This window comes from Apus apus, chromosome 2 (genome assembly GCF_020740795.1).
Source record: "Apus apus isolate bApuApu2 chromosome 2, bApuApu2.pri.cur, whole genome shotgun sequence".
Taxonomy (NCBI): domain Eukaryota; kingdom Metazoa; phylum Chordata; class Aves; order Apodiformes; family Apodidae; genus Apus; species Apus apus.
In genome coordinates, this window is record NC_067283.1 from 145163364 (window position 1) to 145184248 (window position 20885).

At 41.3% G+C, this 20885-nt stretch overlaps 1 protein-coding gene and 1 long non-coding RNA gene across 5 annotated transcripts in view; both read right to left on the bottom strand.

Annotated features, from left to right (window-relative positions):
- Positions 1–1022: 1022 nt before the first annotated feature.
- LOC127381040 (uncharacterized) lies at positions 1023–2769 on the bottom strand. Its single transcript, XR_007888639.1, has 2 exons — positions 2471–2769; positions 1023–1691 (listed from the first exon to the last, which is right to left on the bottom strand). It is a non-coding gene; the product is annotated as an uncharacterized LOC127381040 (long non-coding RNA).
- Positions 2770–12484: 9715 nt separating this feature from the next.
- Positions 12485–20885, bottom strand: part of TMEM65 (transmembrane protein 65) — a 33973-nt gene continuing 25572 nt past the window's right edge. For all 4 annotated transcript variants that reach the window (XM_051609942.1, XM_051609941.1, XM_051609940.1 and 1 more), the window contains 4 exons: positions 20101–20155; positions 18867–18909; positions 17996–18101; positions 12485–16453 (listed from right to left, as the gene is read on the bottom strand). In XM_051609942.1, coding sequence (XP_051465902.1) covers positions 16358–16453; positions 17996–18101; positions 18867–18909; positions 20101–20155 — 300 coding nt within the window. In that variant the 3' untranslated portion in view covers positions 12485–16357. The remainder of the gene's footprint in view (positions 16454–17995; positions 18102–18866; positions 18910–20100; positions 20156–20885) is intronic.

A 20885-nucleotide genomic window follows, 5' to 3' on the forward strand; every position in this document is an offset into this window, starting at 1 on the left:
AAAGGGATTACAATAAACTCTTTATAGACCAAAGTCTAAATGAAACACTTAGCCATTTAAATGGAAGAAAAGAGGTCTCCCATTTAGAAACCCATAAAAAATCAGCAGGTATCAGGTAAATACTTCCATTTTGATGAAACTACACTCTTCACTGGGAAGCTGTTCCACCTGCAGATTTGAATAATTCTAGTTAATAGTTAGAAATATCTGTGAATTGATGCAAAATCCAAAACCATTAAAAATGCCCACGTGCAAGTGATGACTGCTGTTGGTTCTGGTTATTCACCTGTGTGAGATGGCTGGTTTGCAGCACAAATGCAGGAAACACCTGGATCATCCCAATGAAACCAGCCTATCATTTACGAAGACGTGGGAAGATCTCTCCACATTTTATTTTCTGGAGTGCTGCAGCATCTATGGGGTCTGTCCCAAGGGCTCAGCTGCTAAGCAGCCCTGGTGCAAATACCATTGTAGTCCAGGAAAACCTGCTAGTGGGATGCAGAAGACTGGTCTTTCTTCCAAAGATATAACTAATTGTTCATGTATTTTCATTTTGCCCTTTTGCTTGCTACTCATTTATTCAGGTTTATACCAAAACCTATGCATAAGATTTTACAGCAGCCCTGGCAGAGGTTACAAAAATTATGAATAAAATATAATTGCTCACCAAGCTGCAAATTCATCATTCTGCCTTCAAACCATATTTGTTCTCGAATCTAACATGCAACAAACATCACGAGCATCTCTGCCAGGTTCAACTCGGAAACATGTCTGTTTTGGTGCATCAAAGACATTCTCTCTGCTAAAGACCTGATGCTCTGAAATCACCTCTGAAAGTCTCCCTACCCCTGGCTTCTTTTCCTCTTCCCAGCTTTCAAAACCAGGCTGTAACTGAGCCACCAACAGACAGGTGACAGACAGAATGCTCCCTGCCATGGCTGCGTGGCTCATTGGTCTTCTTTCTCAAATGGCAACTAAGTCTTCTCATTCTCTTTTCTAATTATCACAGGCATCCAAATACCTTATTTATTTATTTATTTTCTTTCTATCAACATCCTTATTACAGTGAGAGAGTCCAAATGGATGACTCCTGTTCATGGTTTCTCTGTTCTTAATGTTGCTGATCTCATGGACTTTCAGTTCTGGTGATGGGTTTAAGCACGCTCATCCTCAACATGATTTCCTTTTATATTGGTCACCAACCTCTGCTCCTCTCTGGTCTTTGTATTTTCTCAGTCTTGGCCAGTGCTGAGGACAGATATAATGACAACCTAAAAAGCCTCTGGACGAAGGCATAGAAGATGATTACCCCAAATGGGAAAGCCTTCATGAAATGGTAGACACAAACAGCCTGAAGAACAGATTGCAACAGAATTTTGATTCTCTCCAAGTCTGATATTTACATTTACTTTAAAAACACAGACATGGCCCTTAATCCCTATGATCTCTTGTTTGTTTACAAATTGTCACAAACACTTGTCAGAAACAATTTTCCAGTGTTTAACAAGCTCAGCCTCATTTCATGCTGAATTTTAAGTCTTCAGTGTCCAAGGCGCCCTCAGACGCTAACGGGAAGGAACTTCCTCCAGCAGGTCAGCTCCCGTCAGACATGACTGAACTTGCAAACAGCAAATCTCAGCTCTTGCCATGACTTCTGGAGTCTCACGCTGAAGCAGCTGGCCCCTGGGAGACTTTAAGGATGCACAAAAAACATTTGTTAGAGACAAGGAAAGTCTCTGTACAACTGAGGCTCTTCCTGGGCAAGTCCTTGATTCCTGGGGTTCAGATACAGCCAAAGCACTCACAACAGTTCACTGCAATTTGCATTCGAAGCACCCTTTCTCTGATAGGGCCAAATTTGCAAGCATCAATTTTTAGGAGGCATTTTGCCTGCTAGCTGCAGTTCTTCTGAGTTTCAAAATTTCTGGAAATCTTCAGTTTTCCTCTAAATTTCAGGTTTAGGTCATTCCATATAGCTAGAAGTAACCAGGATCCAAGCCAGACTCAATGTAAGCAAGCCTCCCACCAGGTCAATTATTATTCATAGCAACTGCTGATCATCTTGCCAGTCAATCTCCTATATTTTGGACCCTGACTCTTCCCTTTTGCTATCTCCAGTCCCAGTGCTCAGTGAAAGCTTTTCCCAGTGTCCAGCCTGAGGCCAGAGACAACAGCTCTCACTAGCGTGAATATTATCTGAGTGCTGAGATAGTGCCATAGGGTTGAGCATCAGTGTGGGAAACATGTCCTCAACCATTCTCTGTCCCACTGAAAATGGTGGAGCTGCTGGGCAGGGAAATGCCAGGGCTGGCCTTTGCCATGACAGCTGTAGAAGTCAGGCATGAAAGGGTAAAAAAACAGGAGTCTATCTCCCTGACTATGCAAGAGGCATCAGGATTTCTTTCCTGATGCAGGAATCCAATCCTGCATCCCTATAGGTAGGGATCAGCATAAAGTTTCTACCACTCACCCGGAAAATCCTGCAGAGCACACATCATTTTAAATGCTCCCAGGGTACAGGTTTACTGCAGAAACTCTGCTTGGACTCAGGCTCTGGTGTAGAAAATTCACACTGCTTCCAGAGGGGCGCAGAAGTCCGGACTGTAAAAGGAAACCAAGATCCAAGAGCCCAAGGCAGACAGCTGGAAAAAGAAAAAGTGTTTTCATTGTGTCAGGCTCTTGCTTTGCCCAAGGTCACTCTGTGGTTCTGGGTACAACAGTTTAACCAGAACTTGTCAGCACAGCTGTCTGATGGCCTCCCCCACATTGCACAGACACCATAAAGCAACAAAGGAATGAAAAACAGAATTACTTGGAGAAAAACAGGGTTGATCTGCAATTTAATAGCAGCCTTTATGTTTTCCAGTAGCTTTATTCCAGCAGCTTTAAAATCTCATTGTGCACAAGACATGCCTCTTATCTAAAAATTGCATAAAGCTGATGATGTGCAACAGTTTTTATTAAAGTACTACCTCCTCTCCAGTTTTTTTTATTTATTTAGAAGAAAATTCTCTTCTCCAGCTGCATTCCCACAGCCCACACACATGTTAATTACACTGGGAATGCCTGGAACCCAATATTATTATTTAGCAGATGGTATTTCAGAAGCTCCTGTTGCTAACAAGTTTTTCACATGTCTTCTCCTTTTGCCCACTACCAGTCAACTGCAGATCACAGCCCCACCCCAGCCACTCTTTAAACTCTAATACTGAAGATGGTTTAGGAATAAAGTCTTCAGCTTTCTTCTGTCCCCTCCAGACAAAAAGAAATGCCCACTCCCACTGCTGTCACTTCCAGTTTTAACACACCCATGAGAATCTGCCAAGATATTCTCTTCCAGTGATCAATATTCTCCAGTGTTGATCAGAAAACAACGGCTGTCGGAAGGAGAACGGCCCATGGGGTAGGGATAAGGTTAAGCGGTTGCAATGAGATACACTTGGCCTGTAGGAGAAGAGCTATTCCATGCCAAGCCCTGCAAGCTACAGAAGGATCAGGCTGCATTTCTCGTGTGTGTTCCAAGTAACTGATTCCAGGGAGATCAAACCCCACAGCTGTTGTACCTCCAGCCTGCTCAGAGCCAACCAACCTGGAAAGCCAACACCTTTTCAGTGCACCCATCTGCCAAATAAGCAATGCAGTGTTTGTCAAAAAACCCACCTTGAGATAATGAGGAAACCTGTGCAAAGTCCTGACCTTTCAAGAAGGTTAATCAAACCAACAAAATAGTCTCTCAGCCTCCTCAACCAAAGCATCTCAGATTTTCACAGCAAAACTCACCATCAAAGCTCAAAGAGTACTGGCTGGTAAGGCACTTCCCAGCTGCCTGCCTTAATATCCATAAAGGACCACATGCCCCTACAAGTTTTTAGTATAGTTGGCCAATTTTACAAAATTCTGAATTATCTTTTATTCTTTCTTTCATTATCTCAATTTTTTAGAAGCTAACCCTCATTTGTTTACCCTCTTCTGCTGACTCATCACTTTTTCCTCATCAGTCCAGCTTTTAACACACAAATACTGTTTTCTCCCCCACTTCCCCGCTTGACCCATCCACTCTTTGCACTCCAAGTAAAACTCTACAGCAGGAGGCAACCCCCACATACATGAAACATCCTTGTTTAGAAAAGTTTCCATCCCATTTCAACCACCACAACTTTTCAATGCTACCTTTTATCCCTCCACCCCCACTGGCTTTGTTTTCCTTTCTCTTTTTCATAGAACAGTTTGGGTTGGAAGGGGCCTTTAAAGGTCACCTAGTTAAACTCCCCGCGATGAACAGCTACATCTTCAACTACCTCAGGTTGCTCAGAGCCCTGTCCAACCTGACCTTGAATGTCTTCAGGGATGGGGCACGCTCAGCTTCTCTGGGCAACCTGCTCCAGTGGCTCACCACCCTCATTGCAAAAAATTCTTCTTTATATCCAGCCTGCAATCTAGTCTGATATCTTTATATCTAGTCTAGCTTTTGCCAGCTGTGGGCTTCTGACAATTATTTGGGCCTCCCACTCATGGCACTAAGTGCTCAGTATGAGCAGCTGGACTTGATCCTGCTGTGATGACAGTTATTTTTGTATCTGGTGCCAAGCTGGTTTTTAAAAGGATCACAGCTCCCTGTTGCTGATGTAAACCCAAATCTCTCCTGGTGCCAGAGTTGGTTGATATCAACCCTTTGTTGTCACTGATGCTGTCTGCCAGCAGCTCCCTCAATGAATGAGTTTCTTCTTCAGCCACATGCCTACAGGCTAAACATCAGGTCAGCAAGGGGTTCTGCAGCCGTGAGAGGCTGAGTGAGCATATCAGAGGGGTGGAAGACACACTGAGAAAAAAGGGGTGGCAACTTTCCAGCGGCCTCAATGTCATGCCAGGGTCTACCACATTTGTGACAGAAAAGCCAGCTTTTCCACATCGTAAGGACGAGGCTTTATTATCGTTTGCTAAAAATGTGTCACATCTGTGGCAGATGTGCCCACAGAGAGTCCTCATCTTCTAGGCTAAAGGAACCTCTCATACCTTACTCTGTGTTGGTGCTGCCCCTCACATATCGTGAACCCTCTGTCCAGAACACTCCTGCAAGGAGACATAAAACACTATCTTCCCACACCTGAATGATCGCAGAACAGTCAGGCCAGACCCTTAGTACTTAATGTATGTATTTTGATGTTAAAATCCCAAGTGAACTGACAAATGATAAGCACACAGCACAGTGGATGGCAGGAATGTGCCACACATGAATGGATGTACAAATCTCTTTAGCTAAAGGGCTGGTCTCAAGAAATAAGAAACCTGATCATAGCACAGACTTGTCCCAGGTAGACATGTCTTGCACATACAATGGGTTCACATCCTATGGCTGCTGCATCTTACTCTCAAATTTAACTGGAACAGGAAAAGGGGCCTCCCCAGACACCCATTATGCACCTTACACAGATACTGCTCATTGCTAAACACAATCTATGCATCTCATATGATGGAGAAGCAGAGCAGCAGCCACTGGACTGAAGCCCTGTCATCTGTTCAATGCACATTTTCCAATTACTAGTGTGTTCTGGGTACAACTCTGACAAATATGCTTCAAACTGCTTACAAGACCCCACACACCATTACCAGTATCTGTTTTGCCCCAGTTTCCCAAGCCATACAGAGCACTAGAGACTGTAAAAACAGCTGAGTAAAGAATATGAGCTGCTTTTCCAAAAGTCACCTGATTTAAGACATTGAGGCAAATCTCCAGTACAGATAAGACACTACACTTCTTTCAGGCCAAGAGCATAACAGTCCCCTCTTTTTTCCAGTGAAGGACAGCAGTTTTTTTGTTGCTTGCCAACAGAAATGTTGGTCTGCCAATCCCACACCACAGCCAGCAATAATGACTTTATTTTCAATTTAGTGGCCTCTAGTCCTGAAGGTAAAAGACTTTATTATAGCTTTGAGTTTGCTCCAAGTTTGGAGCACAGTCACGTTAAAATAAATTGCTTTATCCAGCACTATCATTATTGTCTTCACTGACACTCACGATTGCAGAAGTTACTCATCTTTCAGACTCTATAAGCCATATATCAAAATCATCCTACAGCCAAGAGTCACAGGAGTCAGGGAAATGAATGTGGGACAGCTCTAGGAGTTACTTAACAGATCTGCAAAAGCCACCTTCACTGGGCTGGGTCACTGCAGTGACTAAGATGTACAATAGTCTTTGCTGGCTCATCTTCTCCCAGGATTCAGATGACTGGGCAACAAATCTTCAAGCCCAGTCCCACAGCCCACTGCACCATGTACCACAAGCACAGGGTCCAGTCCTGAGAAGCCACGAAGCTGCATGCAATTCCAAAGCCATAAGGTGCCAGCACTGGATTTACCTCCATCCACAAGTCTAAAGTTTGAGGCATAATTTTGAGTCAGTGAGCTAAGCTTCCTCTTCAGAAGCAGAGACACATTCTCTGGAGATGTCTGTCTGGCTCTCTTGAGTGGCTCAGAGGTCTGTCCAGACAGCCACAGTCCAGTGAGACAAATCCTACCTTCCAAGCAGAATGACAAGCTGATGTGCCGTAGGTTCCTCCAGCAACATTTTTAAGTGACAAAACTGTCAGATGCTACAAACTGATTCACTGTTTATAAGATCAGCAAAACCAGAGAATTTCCTCACAAGGACTGAACATTTAATAGTTCTTGAAAATGATGCAAAACGTGCCAGGAAAAAAGACAAAGATGGTGAAGAAAAGAAGAAAACATACTGACTGTGTTTTTTAAATGGCTTGTCAGTAAAGTCAAGAATAAGGACAGTTTGAAATATCTGGAATATACAAGACAGAATTTTTTGTTAATAAATAAAAATGTACTTTTCCTTCAATTATTGCTCATGCTTCTGCGAGTAACAGGATACTGTAAGAAGGATTCAAAGAGATAAGAAGGAAATGTAAACATTGTAAATACAAATTAAAATCTAATTTCACACATAGAAAGAACTGGTAACAACCATTTAGTGTCAGTAGGGCTGGAAGTTCTGAGGTGAGAGAAAATTTAAAATTTGCTTTGTCAAGTAAGGAAGGTTGAGACTTTAGTGGTCAGACTTTAATCACTAAGAGTGGTTAAAAGAAGGGGTATCTTTTATGATATGAGTAGGAATGATACGAATATTTTTCAGTGTGCAAAGGCACCAAACATGGGGGTTACTAAGCATACATCCTGGAAATGACACTGCCAAATATAGACAGACCTTGTTCACAGACAGCATTTACAAATCTCTACAGCATCCAAGCAAAAAGGAAAGCATGTTTAGAAAACTTAGAAACTCTCCCATCTTTTTTGCTAACACTCCGCACCACCACTGTTCCCTCTGCTTATTCTCACAACCTGGAGGAAGTAAGAACAATCACCCCATCACCAACGTATCAAAAGGAAGCTACCAGCAAACTTTACCCAGAATAAGATGAGATGGGGTTGTGAGTTTAAATATGCAAAACCCACAATGAGTCAAAGATGGTTCCAAACATAGGCACAACCACAGGACACAAACCCTGTGTGTCAGAAGACACTGACCTGTCACTTGTCCTGTTTCTTTCTTAAGCAGGTGCTTCCTGGCAGCAGGAGCCTTCCAGACCCTGAGTCACTTGTCCTCTGGTCTCTGCTTTTGGAGGCACAAAGTGTGGTTGCTGACCCTTGGGGGACTCTGCTCACCACGGGCTTTACTGTTCACTTCACCTGAGCTCATCAGAGCTGCTGATGTGGCACAACCCAGGACATGTGGTGGCACTGGTGCCAAGTGGACACCACAGCTCCTGCATCGCTATGCCCAGGCTTGGGGATTGCATGTGGACATCAGAGTCCAAGTCACTACACTCACAGAATTGCATCAGACAATTTCCTAAATGCTTCCTAAAAAAACTACAGGAACCGAAGCAGAGATTCATGACTCAACTAGACCAGACCACAAATGTGAGTCACAGCCTATCTGGGACACTTACATTTAAAGAGCTTTCATCAGGAAAAAAGGAAACCAGATTTGCATGAAATTATGACACAAACCAGATTATTTCAGTGGTGGGTTACTCAGGGTAACCTCACCAGGATGTCTAGAAGATCAATGGCATAACAGAAATCAAGAGAGGGCTGCATGCTTAGATCAGAGAGCAGGAAGCTCTCTGGAAGCACAAAACCTGTGAAACCAGTATGGTAACCACACAGTGAAGAAGTAGCTAGCACTTCATCTTGGGTTGTGGCTGGAAAGGTTGTTTAAAGGAAATAGGTTCTTTTGCAATTGTATTCTTCAGTGTTTTGTATTACATGGTGCCTCACACTGGCATCAGAACCACAAGTGACTCAAGGAGACACAAGCAAACCCAGTGTTAAGAGAGGGCAGCTGCAAAATACTTACAAATATCATCATTTTTTGTGGGCCACAATTCTCTTAGTGATTTTCTAGTAACACTGTTAGCTACATCACATCATTGGCCTTGGCTGACCTTCTGCTATACCAACACAGGGTATTGTCACACTCAGAGAGTAGTGACTGATGACTTAATGTCCAGATGGAGACCAGTGACAAGTGGTGTTCTCCAAGAGTTAGTACTGAGATGGGTGCTGTTTAACAACTTTGTTGGTGACATGGACAGTGGCATTGAGTGTAGCCTCAGCAAGTTTGCTGATGACACCAAGCTGTGTAGTGTGGTTGACACGCTGGAGGGAAGGCCAACCTCATGAAGTTCAACAAGGCCAAGTGTAAAGTCCTGCACCTGGGATGGTACAAATACCCCAGACAATACAAATACAGGCTGGGGGAGAATGGCTGGAGAGCTGTCCCAAAGAAAAGGACTTGGGGTGGTAGTAGATGAGAAGCTCGACATGAGCCACCAGTGTGTGCCACCAGCTGTATCCTGGGCTGCATCAAAAGAAGTGTGGCCAGCAGGGCCAGGGAGGTGATTCTGCCCCTCTACTCTGCTCTTGTGAGACCCTACCTGGAATACTGTGTACAGTTCTGGAGCCCTCAGCACAGGAAGGACATAGAGCTCTTGGAGAAAGTCCAGGGGAGGGTCATGAAGATGATCAGAGGGCTGGAGCACCTCTGCTATGAAGACAGACTGAGAGAGTTGTAGTTCAGCCTGGAGAAGAGAAGGCTCTCAGGAAACCTCACAGCTGCCTTCCAGTACCTGAAGAGACTACAGTAAAGCTGGAGAGGGACTTTTACAAGGGTGTGTAGTGACAGGATGAGGGGCAATGGTTTTAAGCTGGAAGAGGAGAGATTTAGGTTAGACATTAGGAAGAAATTCTTTCCTGTGAGGGTGGTGAGACACTGGAACAAGTTGCCCAGGGAGGTTGTGGCTGCCCCATCCCTGGAAGTGTTCAAGGCCAGGTTGGATGGGGCTCTGAGCAACCTGGTCTAATGGCAGGTGTCCCTGCCCATGCAGGGGGGTTGGAACTATATGATCTTAAAGGTCCCTTCCAACCCAAACCATTCTATGATTCTATGATGATTATATAATATCAACCTTCAGCAACACGAAGCTGACAGCATTTAGCAGCACAGTTGTTGTAACTATCTATTAAGTTCCTTTTTGCTGGCCAGGCTGTTTAGCAGATTTCATTTTTCAACCAAAGTAACTTACAACAGAGAGCCCCACTGCTGTGTGACGTGTGACGTGTGACATTTGCATCATTTGTCTCAGCAGCTGAAACAGAAAAGTTTTAATTTGCTACCCACACTGACTGTCACAGAGAACAGCCATCCAGACAGGAGCTCTTCCCTGATGGAAAGTTTCAAAAGAACTAATTTGTTTCCCTGTCACTCCACTTCCCTACCATGCTGCTTTACTTGCAATTCAAGTAGGTTTGCTTGACAACAGTAGACAGTTTCCAGCCAATAAACTAGTTATTTCAAATTGAAACAAACTCTTCCATTTAATGTCCAAGCTAACTTGCACAATTAATAATTTCCCTGATCAGAAGTAAAACGGTCAGGCCAGGCTGATCAGAACCTGGGCAAAGGACAGGGATGAAACTCCAACATGCTCCAAAAACTCATACCATGGCTAAGAGAATATTAGAAGATGGAAAGAATTAGCACCAATGTCCTATTTTTGGTGCAGAGGATGTTTGCCAGTAACCTTCTGCCTGCAGAGCACAACCAATCCCACCCTGACCTGGACACCTACAATACATCAGACAAAAAACATTCTCCAGTGCTTGTTTCTACCATATACAAAGGGGTTACATAGGGTATGTAACCCAGATGAAGTCCTGGTGTAACATGGAAAGTCTACATTTAGGGAGATAAATCCCATTTCAGCAATCTGCCTAACATGAAAACTGAGAGGAAGCCTGCAGGGTCTCTGCAAGTGTTCACGAGTACCCAGTCCATCCACATGTCACCTGAGTGACACACAGAAATGCAACATGCAACTGTGTTTTGGCTTTCCCAGGACTTTGACACTGGCTAAAACGTACATCAGGCCATTAAACTACTGGAGAGATAAGGAGATGACTGTGCTAAAAGATGGAAAGGTTTCCAACGCAGGTTGGAAAGAGCCTTTTCTTTTTTTAATATCTGCATGAAGGACCTCCCTGATCCTCAGTGTCACTATAATAACATTTAGCATAAACTAACACAGTCCAAAAAAATAATTTATTTTCCCAGAGGAACCATCCCACTGCCTGTCTTCACAAGGCAACTGAGGATTACAGACGAAGATGAGACTGCCTTTCACAGCATGACCCCTTCTTGGGATGTTTTCCCACTTGCAATGGTTCCAGTCACAGCCTCTCCCCATCCTCCCACCCCTCAAAAGTTTTAGTGCTCATAGAGGAAAGTGAGTAGAAGGAAAACAACACCTTTCAGTGTTCCTACACAAAATGGGGCAAGTAACTAACCAGCAAAAACCATGCAGAGAAAGTCACCTGCAAATCTACATCACCACCTATCTGAAACTTTACCAAAAGGAGATGTTTTCCCTCTAAGATCTAATTGGCTCTTGATGTGGTCTTTGCCACCTAGACAGTTGTATTGCACAGGTAAATCACCTGTAATCACTCTCCTCTTCCTATTCAAAGACTTCTCCGTTCAAAAGGGAGTATTTAACAATCATTTTTCTTTTGACAGTTAGTTCTGTGCAGGGATTATTGGCAGCTCAATAGCTGAGATGAGCAGAAAAGTCACTTAGGGAAGGAAGCCTCATCAGCTTTCTTCCCATCTCCCAGCATGTTAAAAGCATTCTGAGGCAGAGAGAACAGCAGGGAAGTAGCAAGAATGCAAATCATAGGGGTTTTTTCTCTTTTAACAGATCTTCTATGCATCCCCATGTAGGGAAAATGACCTGGCAGAATCCTGTTGTCTTCCCTTTTCTCCTTGTTCCTACCTGGGAGTAACAGACAAGCCATCTTCAGCAAAAAGAGCATCACCATGGTGCAAACAGATGAACCTGCCAAGTCCAAGCAGAAGTGCTGTGCAGATACAGAGCAGCACTCCGTGTTACTGCACTACCATCCTCCACAGCAGCTACCTCCTCCCAACAGAAATTGCAGCTGGTCCAATGCAGCAAATCTTGCTCTTCGGATCCATGTTTTCTAACCAAAAGATCCCATTCAGTACACTGAACAATACATAATCCATTGCAGAATAATCTATTTACTGACAGAGAGTATCAGTACTTACAGGTTTGGAAGGGCTGAAAACTTCTAGGCAAAAACATTAAGCTCTTCTCATAATCAAAAATGTCTAAATGAGGCACCCTGATAAACATGTTTTATCAGGAACAGAACACGAAATTGACACAAAATGCATCGGGTTTAAAGTCTCAAATAACTTTGGTACTTCACAGCAACTTGGTCTCCGCACACATACACAAAAGGAGCAATTAATGAGACTGTGGAGTAGCATTCATAGCTGCATCATTGTTTAAGCCAGTTGCTTAGATACCTATGGAGTAAAGTAAAGGCTGTTAAACTGTCTCCCCTCAACTCTCCTCACACTGCTACAAGAGGCCTTATCTTGGCATCATCTAATTATGAGTGAGATACTACTACAGCACTTCACACACCCTGTTGCTACCTAAGGTCACTATTCTGAATTGCAGACCAGAGGCTCAAACACTACCCTGATCAAACTCTAGGGACTACAATCTCCTGGGGGAGTGAGGCAAGGGAGTTGGAAGCTCACAGGTCTCTCTAGAAGGTGGAGTTTATTCTGAGTGTGGGAGGTAGTCTCCCCAACAAATCCTTCTGCCTTTATCTTGGCTGGCTTTAACATTCCAAGGTTGTCCAAAACCCTCCATCCCTGCTGCCCCAATACTATTTTGAAGGGACACTCTGGACGCTAAAGGTTCTGAACTGTGAGACCAGGGTAAAAGCCTTAACAACATTAAATAAAAACTTTAAAACAGGGGCTTGGATTTGTGTTATGAGAGCGTTAACTGCCAACCGGAATAGCTTTAGCTATTTTCTTAATATTTTAGGTTAAAAAAATTCCAGACACATAAGACTCTCAGAGCAGAAAGATAATTCCTCAATGCTTTATTAAGGTCTTGAGTTCATATACTGCTGCTCTGTCAGCTTGTCACTAAACCATGTAAAACATCAGAAGACAGAGAAGATGGAAATGTTGGCTAGAAGTGTGATAGTCTCTTTGAATAACATTAATGAAGAGTTCTACTACACATTGCAATCAGAATAGGGTAAAGGAACAGCCAACCTATACAGGTTGTCAAAAGGAGATGAGACCATCCTTCCAGTCCAGATGTTTTACTCACAGCACTTCTTTATGCACAGACATCCACAAAAGGGACCAAGGAGTGAAAAAACATGAAGAGCTCCCCAGTCCAGGAAAGTTCAAAAGGACTTAGTTTGCATATAAAAACTCTGTTAATTCCAGAGTTCAAGTGCAAGTGGCCTTCTGGCTAATATTAATCACAAACACCAGCAATCTACCATGCAAACATTTTTAATTGCTTAACTCTTCTTCTTCCAAGCATGAAGAGACTCCATGATGGTATCTCCTGTGACAGTGGCAAAGGACCACCTGCTTATCACTTAAATAATAAATTCCTGTTTTGTATAACTGAGGCTGAATACCCACAGGATATTGTTAACATTTTCCCTCCAGCATCTGGTCTAATAAAGAAACACAGAACAGCTTTGCTGCAGTACAAAACTTTACAGAAATTTTGACAATTTAATTAAAGACAATACAAAATACGTTGTCTGAATTCAAATAATTTATGTAAAAGTACATGAATGAGAAAATATCGGTGAGAAGATCTGGGTAATTTTCATGCATTTTCAGATGCATGTTCTTTGTCCATAGAGATAACATACAGTCAAAAATACATTTATATTTTAAGTTACAATAAAAGCATTTTAAAATAAACAATTTCAGGTCTACCAGCCCTTTAAAGCAAAAAATTCCTGTTAACACAGAACAAAACTGATAGAATTGAAAAATGGAGCAATACTGAAGTCTCTGAATAAGCTTTTAGTGTTTGATTTTCCTTTTATCCAGGAGGGAGAAGAAAACAGGAAACAAAGGAGTGGTTTTTTTAGTGGTCTGTCTTCTCAGAGAAATGTTTTTAAGAAGTGTGATCAGAGCATCAGGGATTACTTTCCTCCATACACCCCAGAAAAAGACACCCTCCTTGTGAGGAGACAGGGTAGAGATCAGGCACAGATCTTCCATGGCCCACAGAGCAGCACCACATCCATGCAAGAGTGGATCCCACAGGCAAAGCAAGCTACCCCTCCTGTGCCCAGGGAGGCAGCTTGACCACACCAAGCACTTCCTCTCAACCTTCAGCAGAGCCACATTCATCTAAAATAATGAGTTATTTCTTCATGTTTGTCAAATATTGAAACCCCAGAAGTCACCTTCTTGATTATGGTATCAGACAATGGCCTGAAACACTCAAGATTTCTCACCATGTGTCACTTGCCCTCCACATTTTAGTAGTCAGCTAAATAGCTTAACCAGACAACACATGACTGAATTCTTTGAAGATATTTTAGTTGATTGATTCTTGATAAAAGCATTGATTGCAGTACAATACCTTGACATACAGCAACAAGATGTACTCAGTTTACATGCACAAGCTATTTAATAACAGTACACAGTCTGTCCTATTGCCATTATAAAATGAACACTGCTATGACAGCTGACACAGCCTTCTGATTGTGATGAAAACAACGATCTAGTTGGTACTAGAGCAAAGAACAGAGGATTGGCCACTGCTGGAAGATTCCAATGAAGATGCCAGTATTGCAAAGGGAAACAGTGTTGGAATTACTGTAACAGCTACAAAAAAAAATATGCAAAATTGTTTTGATGTGTCCTTCTGTTTAAAAAAAGAGCACATGGGAAATACTTGCAGCTTTGTATAGAACACACCAGCAACAAAAGTACATGCAGAGGAAGGAAAGTTAAGAGTTTAAGGCAAGACAAATGTGTGGATGACTAAAAAAACCTGGTTAGTGAAATACCGTAAACCAGCAGCAATCTTTTTGGGGAAAGAGTGCATAATTTTCTAGCAGGATTGGTTTTTGTAGGTTTTGGTGGGTTTTTTTTTGTGGTTGGAGTTATTTTGTTCTTTGTTATTTTTGGGGTTTGGATTTTTTTAAATAAAGCTTTCAACTTCAAAAATGCAAGCCAAAACTCCTCTCCATTTTTCTTCTATGCCTGGCTGAGGTTTCTTTCAGTTTCGCAGTTTGGTCCAGATTCTCATGGTTAAATGTACAAAGTAGAGTACATGTTACAGGGGACTACTCACTGCAAGCTTTCCAAGTCTGCTTTTCAAAAAACAGATACAACACTGTCACTTTCATTAAAGGTTGATGTCAAAGTTTCAGTACTGCTGTTACAGGCCTTCTAGAAATGAGAACAGACAAGTCAGATTGATGACCAAAAGATAAGCCATGAGCTTTGTAGAATGTACACACTACAATAAGACCTTTCCTATAAGCAAATACAAGTCGTAAGGGACTTAATTTTTTTTGTTGTTGTTGTTGACATTTCTTTTCAGGTTTCAGAAGTGCTAACAATTCCAGCAATAAAACTTTCAAAGTGCCCTGGCTGTGCCTCTCTTCTTAGTGTCTTTTCCAAATGGTATTCAAACAGGTAAGAAACCCTCTCCTCTAATCAAGTTATCAGTTTAGCACTATACTACTGGCAAGTCAGATCCTGAAATGTTACAAATATTCAATAGTTGTAATCAATTTATTAATGATCATATAAAAAAGTACAGTTAGAGGTGACTGCACTGTCAGATTTATAATACACCAAGTAAGACTGCAAAAACAAAAGGCAAAAAAGGAAAAAAGGCCTCAAGTCTCTTTTTTCTTGTTTTTTGACTGTCTCACAGCAAAACAAAACAAAAAACCCAGTAGCAAAGGGCTTAATCTTAAATACAAAGTTACAATCTGCAAATCCTCTAATCCAGACTGATGGCAGGCTTTGCTGTTTGAAGTGAACCACCCATTACAACCTTGCAATGCCAGCACTCATTGACACCTGAAGAGTTCCCCAGCCTCGTCCACCCAATCAAATATTCACACTTAATTTAAGCAGAGCAAAAAAAATTGCTTGTAGTTTTTAAAGTCAGTCTGAATTCTTTAATATCACACTCAAAACTCCAGATGACAAATTTAAGGACATGTCAACTCAATTCTCAAAATGTTCTTTACAAAGAAGAAAAAAAAGAAAAAGGCATGAATATGGAAGTTCAGAAGGTGTTAAAAAACACTAAAAAATGGACTTGGTAAAGAGCCTACACTGGAAACACTTACCTTGTCAAAGCATTAAAATTATAATCTCAAAAGGCAATTCAGAGACACTTAGATTTGTGAAAAAATGCAAACCAGATTGTCTTAGATGACTGAAACATCTAACCTAAGGAAGTGCAAAACAACAGCTGGTGAGGGGGCAACCAGTCACCTTGCAAAATGAAGGACTTCAAATCACTCCTCACTGATCTCCTTAATAATCTGCATTGAAGGACCTGATGAACACCAGTGATAACTTTGTCATGCAGTCACAACTGTTAAGCAACCGATGTGCAACTCAGGAGTGATACTGTCATCCATGATGAATTATTAAAGAAATAATCCATTAATGAAGAAGGTCAAAAGGGAACATGGTAAACATCAGTTGCCGTAAGTGAAAACACTTCAGAACTTTACAATTAAATAAAAAGTTAGATGGCACCTTATAAAAAGAAGTACTGAACACAAAGCCACAATAAATTAGTGTTTCCATAAAACAACATGCTGAAGGTTTTGTTCCCAAGTCTATACATTTTTACTGTCTGTTAATTCCTAAATATTGACAGCATAATTGAATAATTGAGGTACAGTAGTTTACATTTGTATATTTCTTGTAAAAAGGTTAATTTTTTTCTTCCAGTTTTTCTTCCTCATCGCCAAAGAACAACAAAGGAAACATTCCTAAAATGCAGCCAATGGTCACTCCAATAGCTTTACCCTAGAGAAAGGGGGGAAAAATTAAGTTTCTCACTGATGAGTTGTTACTTCTTTGCCACGTAGCACCAACACAACCAAGAAAACAGACTATTCTAGGTTTTAGTTGAGAGGCACATTTTTCTTAGCATGCAGATTAGAAACACAATCTATGGGAAAGAGACAGATATGACAAAGTTAGAAACTGTGTGCTGTGATAAAAGACAATTCTGAGTAAAGAGGAGAGAAATGACTGATGACAAGCTGCACGGGTGGTAAGGGAGGAGACAGATTCAAAGGATTAGTAGGATGTCCAGGAAAACAAGGAAGGGGCAAAAAAAAAAACCACCACACATTTAGGTGCAATTATAAACGTTATGTGCTTGTATCTAGTAAAGGAAATTATCAAAGTCAGGAAGGAGGAATTCCTTGGAAACATGATGGCTTGCAAAAGGCACAAGGTGAATAATTAAAAAAAATAAATAAATTGGAAAACATTTCACAGTTTACCTAGATGTAAAAATGAAAAGGAGAGGAAATAATTAAGGCAACATCCAAACCACACAGATGGATAGTGCTGAGAAACTTGAGACAACAAGAAAAGAAAAAGTGAAAAAGAAAAAATGCCAAACACAGGCAAAGGTGCTCAGAAGTCTGCACAGAAGAATGCAGTGAATGAAGTGCAGTGCAGTGACAGCCTTTTGCCACAGACTCAGCTTCCACCAAGAAAACTCTTCATGTTGGACAGACTAGAAGGCAGCCCACTGACAACGTGCCAGTTCTTCCCTGCTCAGTGCTTTGATCTATCACTACTAAAAGCAGAGTTTTTTCCTCTTAACTTCTCCTCAACAATTGTTTCTCTTTCCTAAAATCTGCAAAGGTATTTTTCCCTGTGAAGGTTCATTCTGGCAAAGTGAAAGAAGTATTTGTTTCTGTATTCAGTTTCTTATAATCTCTTTCTTTCATATGTTTCTTATAATCTGTTTCTTTAATTAAAATATACTAACACTCTCATTGCTGAAGTGGGACTGCTTCAAATGCTCAAATGTTAGTTAGGTAATCATCCTGCAAATGAATCTGCAAGGCAAGCAGCCCATAACTGAAAACCCAGGCAATGAGTATTACTCAAATGTTAAAAGCTTATCCAAGGGGAAAGCTGCTCTCATACCCAAGCCAATTACAGAATATTAGAAATGATACATAGTGCACAGGTATATAACTAGCAAGCACTTAACAAAGAATGCATTGGAGTAAGCTACTAAGGGGTCATAACTTGTAAATATTCTATGTTATCACAGCCAGAGCTCAACCTAGGTACATGCAGAGCATACACAGAGTCATTGCAGATCATCCATGGCCCTAGTCACTCAGGGCTTGCTGCATACAAAAAAACACACAAGCCTGAAACAATCCAGTCTCATGATGCTCCCTCACAACTACACCTTCCAGCAAACATGCAAAATGGTGGTGGTCATCAAGTATCTAAGTGACAAAAAGCATTTACCACATATTAGTTTAAACAAAAGAAGAGCTCCAAGCAAACAACGCCTACCTACAGGATACTCACCAAGTGTGCACTGAGACGTGTTTGCCACATATCAGCTTGTTTGGGTGTCAGATCAGGGATTGACAGACCCAGTCGTGAAGCTAAAGCTTCTACATAACCTGCAAGACTGGAAGAACAAGACAACATGAACAAACAATTGTGGATCTGACAGTATCTTCTAGTCAGGGTTCTGAAATATCCGAGGCGCCAAACTTGAATAGCTTTTTCTTCAACATACTGACCAAGCCACCAAGAGATAAATATGGGAAGTTTTCAGACTTCTGATGGTCACATTTTACAACACAACTTTACTAATTTTCTCACTGATTTCACATGCACTATTTCCAGAAAAAATTTATGCAGTAAGACACAATTGATGTGAATGTTGTTGTATTTTTGCAGAGCTTGTTAAGTAATCTTTACTGGAGGAAATATTACATGCACACATAAGTACTAGGTAGTAACAAGCCATGTTATTTGCAGAAAAGAAATCAGAGTGAAAGTGGGAAAAAGCAGCATAACAGACAGCTTTACTTTCAGGAACTGCTCAGAAATTTCCCTTAAAAAATAAAGAACTCGGCTGCATCTGATTGTATCAGAAATAGGTATGCCTAGATCTGAAGACTTTTCAGATATATGAAGGAAATGTCTTCAGATCTAGGCAGAACAATATCTGAGGAGGTATATGAGGTACATTCTATCACAGCAATACATTAGATTACACAAAAAAAGCATTTTTCCATTTTGTATTTTAATGAAAGCTCTTTTTTTAGGAAAAAATTCAATAGCTAGGAAAAAAATAAAGCAATTTCAGCAGTTTGTATGTTTTAGTTCAGTAGCATCAATAGTGTTTGCAAGAGAAAAAAAATTCTTAATACACATTCAGACATACCCAAGTCCAGCTAAATCTGAAACAAGGTTCCCCAAAGCTGCAGCTGGAGAGAAGAAAAGGGGAGAAGGTGGAAAGGTATTAATTGCAAACAAAACCAACCAGTTCTCCTGCCTCCTAGTGACCCTCACTCTTCTCAGTATATACAGCATAAAAGACCAGAAGTTTATTTTATTTTAGAGGTTTTTTTCTAACCTTATTAAAGATTGTAACAACAGGAGCAGACTAACAGCCATAGGAATTGCAACTGTTTTTCTCATCTTATATGAAGGTAACTTGACAAATACAAAAAGATAACAGTGACACCTGGAAATCAGTGTAACAGCTTTCAGAGTAGAGTTAAAAATAGCCGTACATAGTTGCCAGTCTCATACAGCCAATGCTGGACACCAAGCAAGGCCTTCCAGTGTCTGAAGAGGAACAGAAGCACTGGAAATAGAAGCTGTTACTCACATATGTACCTCTGATAAACATTCCAACATATCCATGACTGTGTCGGTTCAGGAGTAAATACTGTACGTGTGACTGAATAAAGTTACACCCTTAAAATACAGATCTTGAGACAAAGCTTCCTGTGACTGTCTTGCATTGAAACAGAGAGCTACAGATTTCCAAACAATTCACTCATTTTGCTACATTCCCTTTCCTTTAGCTACCCCCTATGCTTTTGAGCAATGCTGCATCTGCAGTTGGTAGATCCATGGTCAGTTTCTCCCCCCTTGACACTGCAGAGGCACCAAAGCTGGCAAGCACAGCTTATCAGTTTTGGCCCAGTGCAGGAGCAGGGTGGTTGCTGGGCCTTCCCACCATATCACATGGAGGCAGAGAAGCCACCAAGAACACCAGCCAACACAGTAAAAGGACACCAGCACTGATCTTCACTTAGCACTGCAAGCAAACAGCAATTTACAAACATATATAGACATACACATAAATATCAGACACTAGGGAATTTAGAGCACTTCCATTACAGAAATGCAAATACACTGTATTAAGTGGCCCAGGATTTGAACTTATAGATTTAAACTAACAACAAGCATTTCAGAAGCTATTTGAACTTCAATTCCATTTCTGCAAATGGAATATGTCCTTGCTTGAACCAAGAGGTTGTTTCTTTTATTAGGAAAGGCAGCTGCAAGGCCAAGGAAGAGCCACTTCCAGCTCTGTGGCCCACTTCCAGCCCAAAACACAGAAATGTGCCAGGTTAGTCTTCACATACTGTATTTTTATTACTTGCCTGCCATAGTTGAAATTCCTAGGACAACTCCAATTGACAATTCTATTTGGGTTCCCTGAAAAAATAAGAGTTTTCTCATTATTTGAGGGATTTGGAGTTAGAACAGATTAAATCGATTCAACTGGCAAAAGTATTGCTTACTGCTTGTTTATGTTAAAACTGAAAAGGATAAATGGACATTACTGCTACTAGATGTGCACAGCTCCTACCTCCCTGGCATATGTATTTCCCCCTAGGACAAGAGCCTTTTTCTGATATACTTCAAATATTTTATATTGTTTCATAATGGCCACATAATAGACAAAACCAAGGTCCCTATCTCTGCATACCATTTCGTTCACTTTAACTCTTAGCTGAATGTTCAGGTCCAAATGCAAACTTCTACAAATACCGAGCACACAAATAAAACAGTCTCATAGCTCCACACTTTTTCAGTTGAGGAAACAATCACAGTGAACTGCACAAGGAACAGCAGTATGAGGCCCAAAAATGAGAGACAATGTGGGTGAATTCAAACAAGACATGTTCCAGTTGGATATAGGAAAATGTTTTCCACTGTGAGTACAGCTGAGCACTGGAAAAGATTGCCCAGACTAGGATACTGTCAAGTCACACAGGACAAAACCATGAGCAACTCACTCTGACCCTACAGCTGACACTGCCTTGAGCAGGAGGTTAGACTAGAGACCTTGAGAAAGGCCTGAGCAGGAATAAAACTAGAGATGTAGTAGTCCTTTCCACCTGAATTATCCCACGACTAAGATCACACTTTCAATGATAATTCT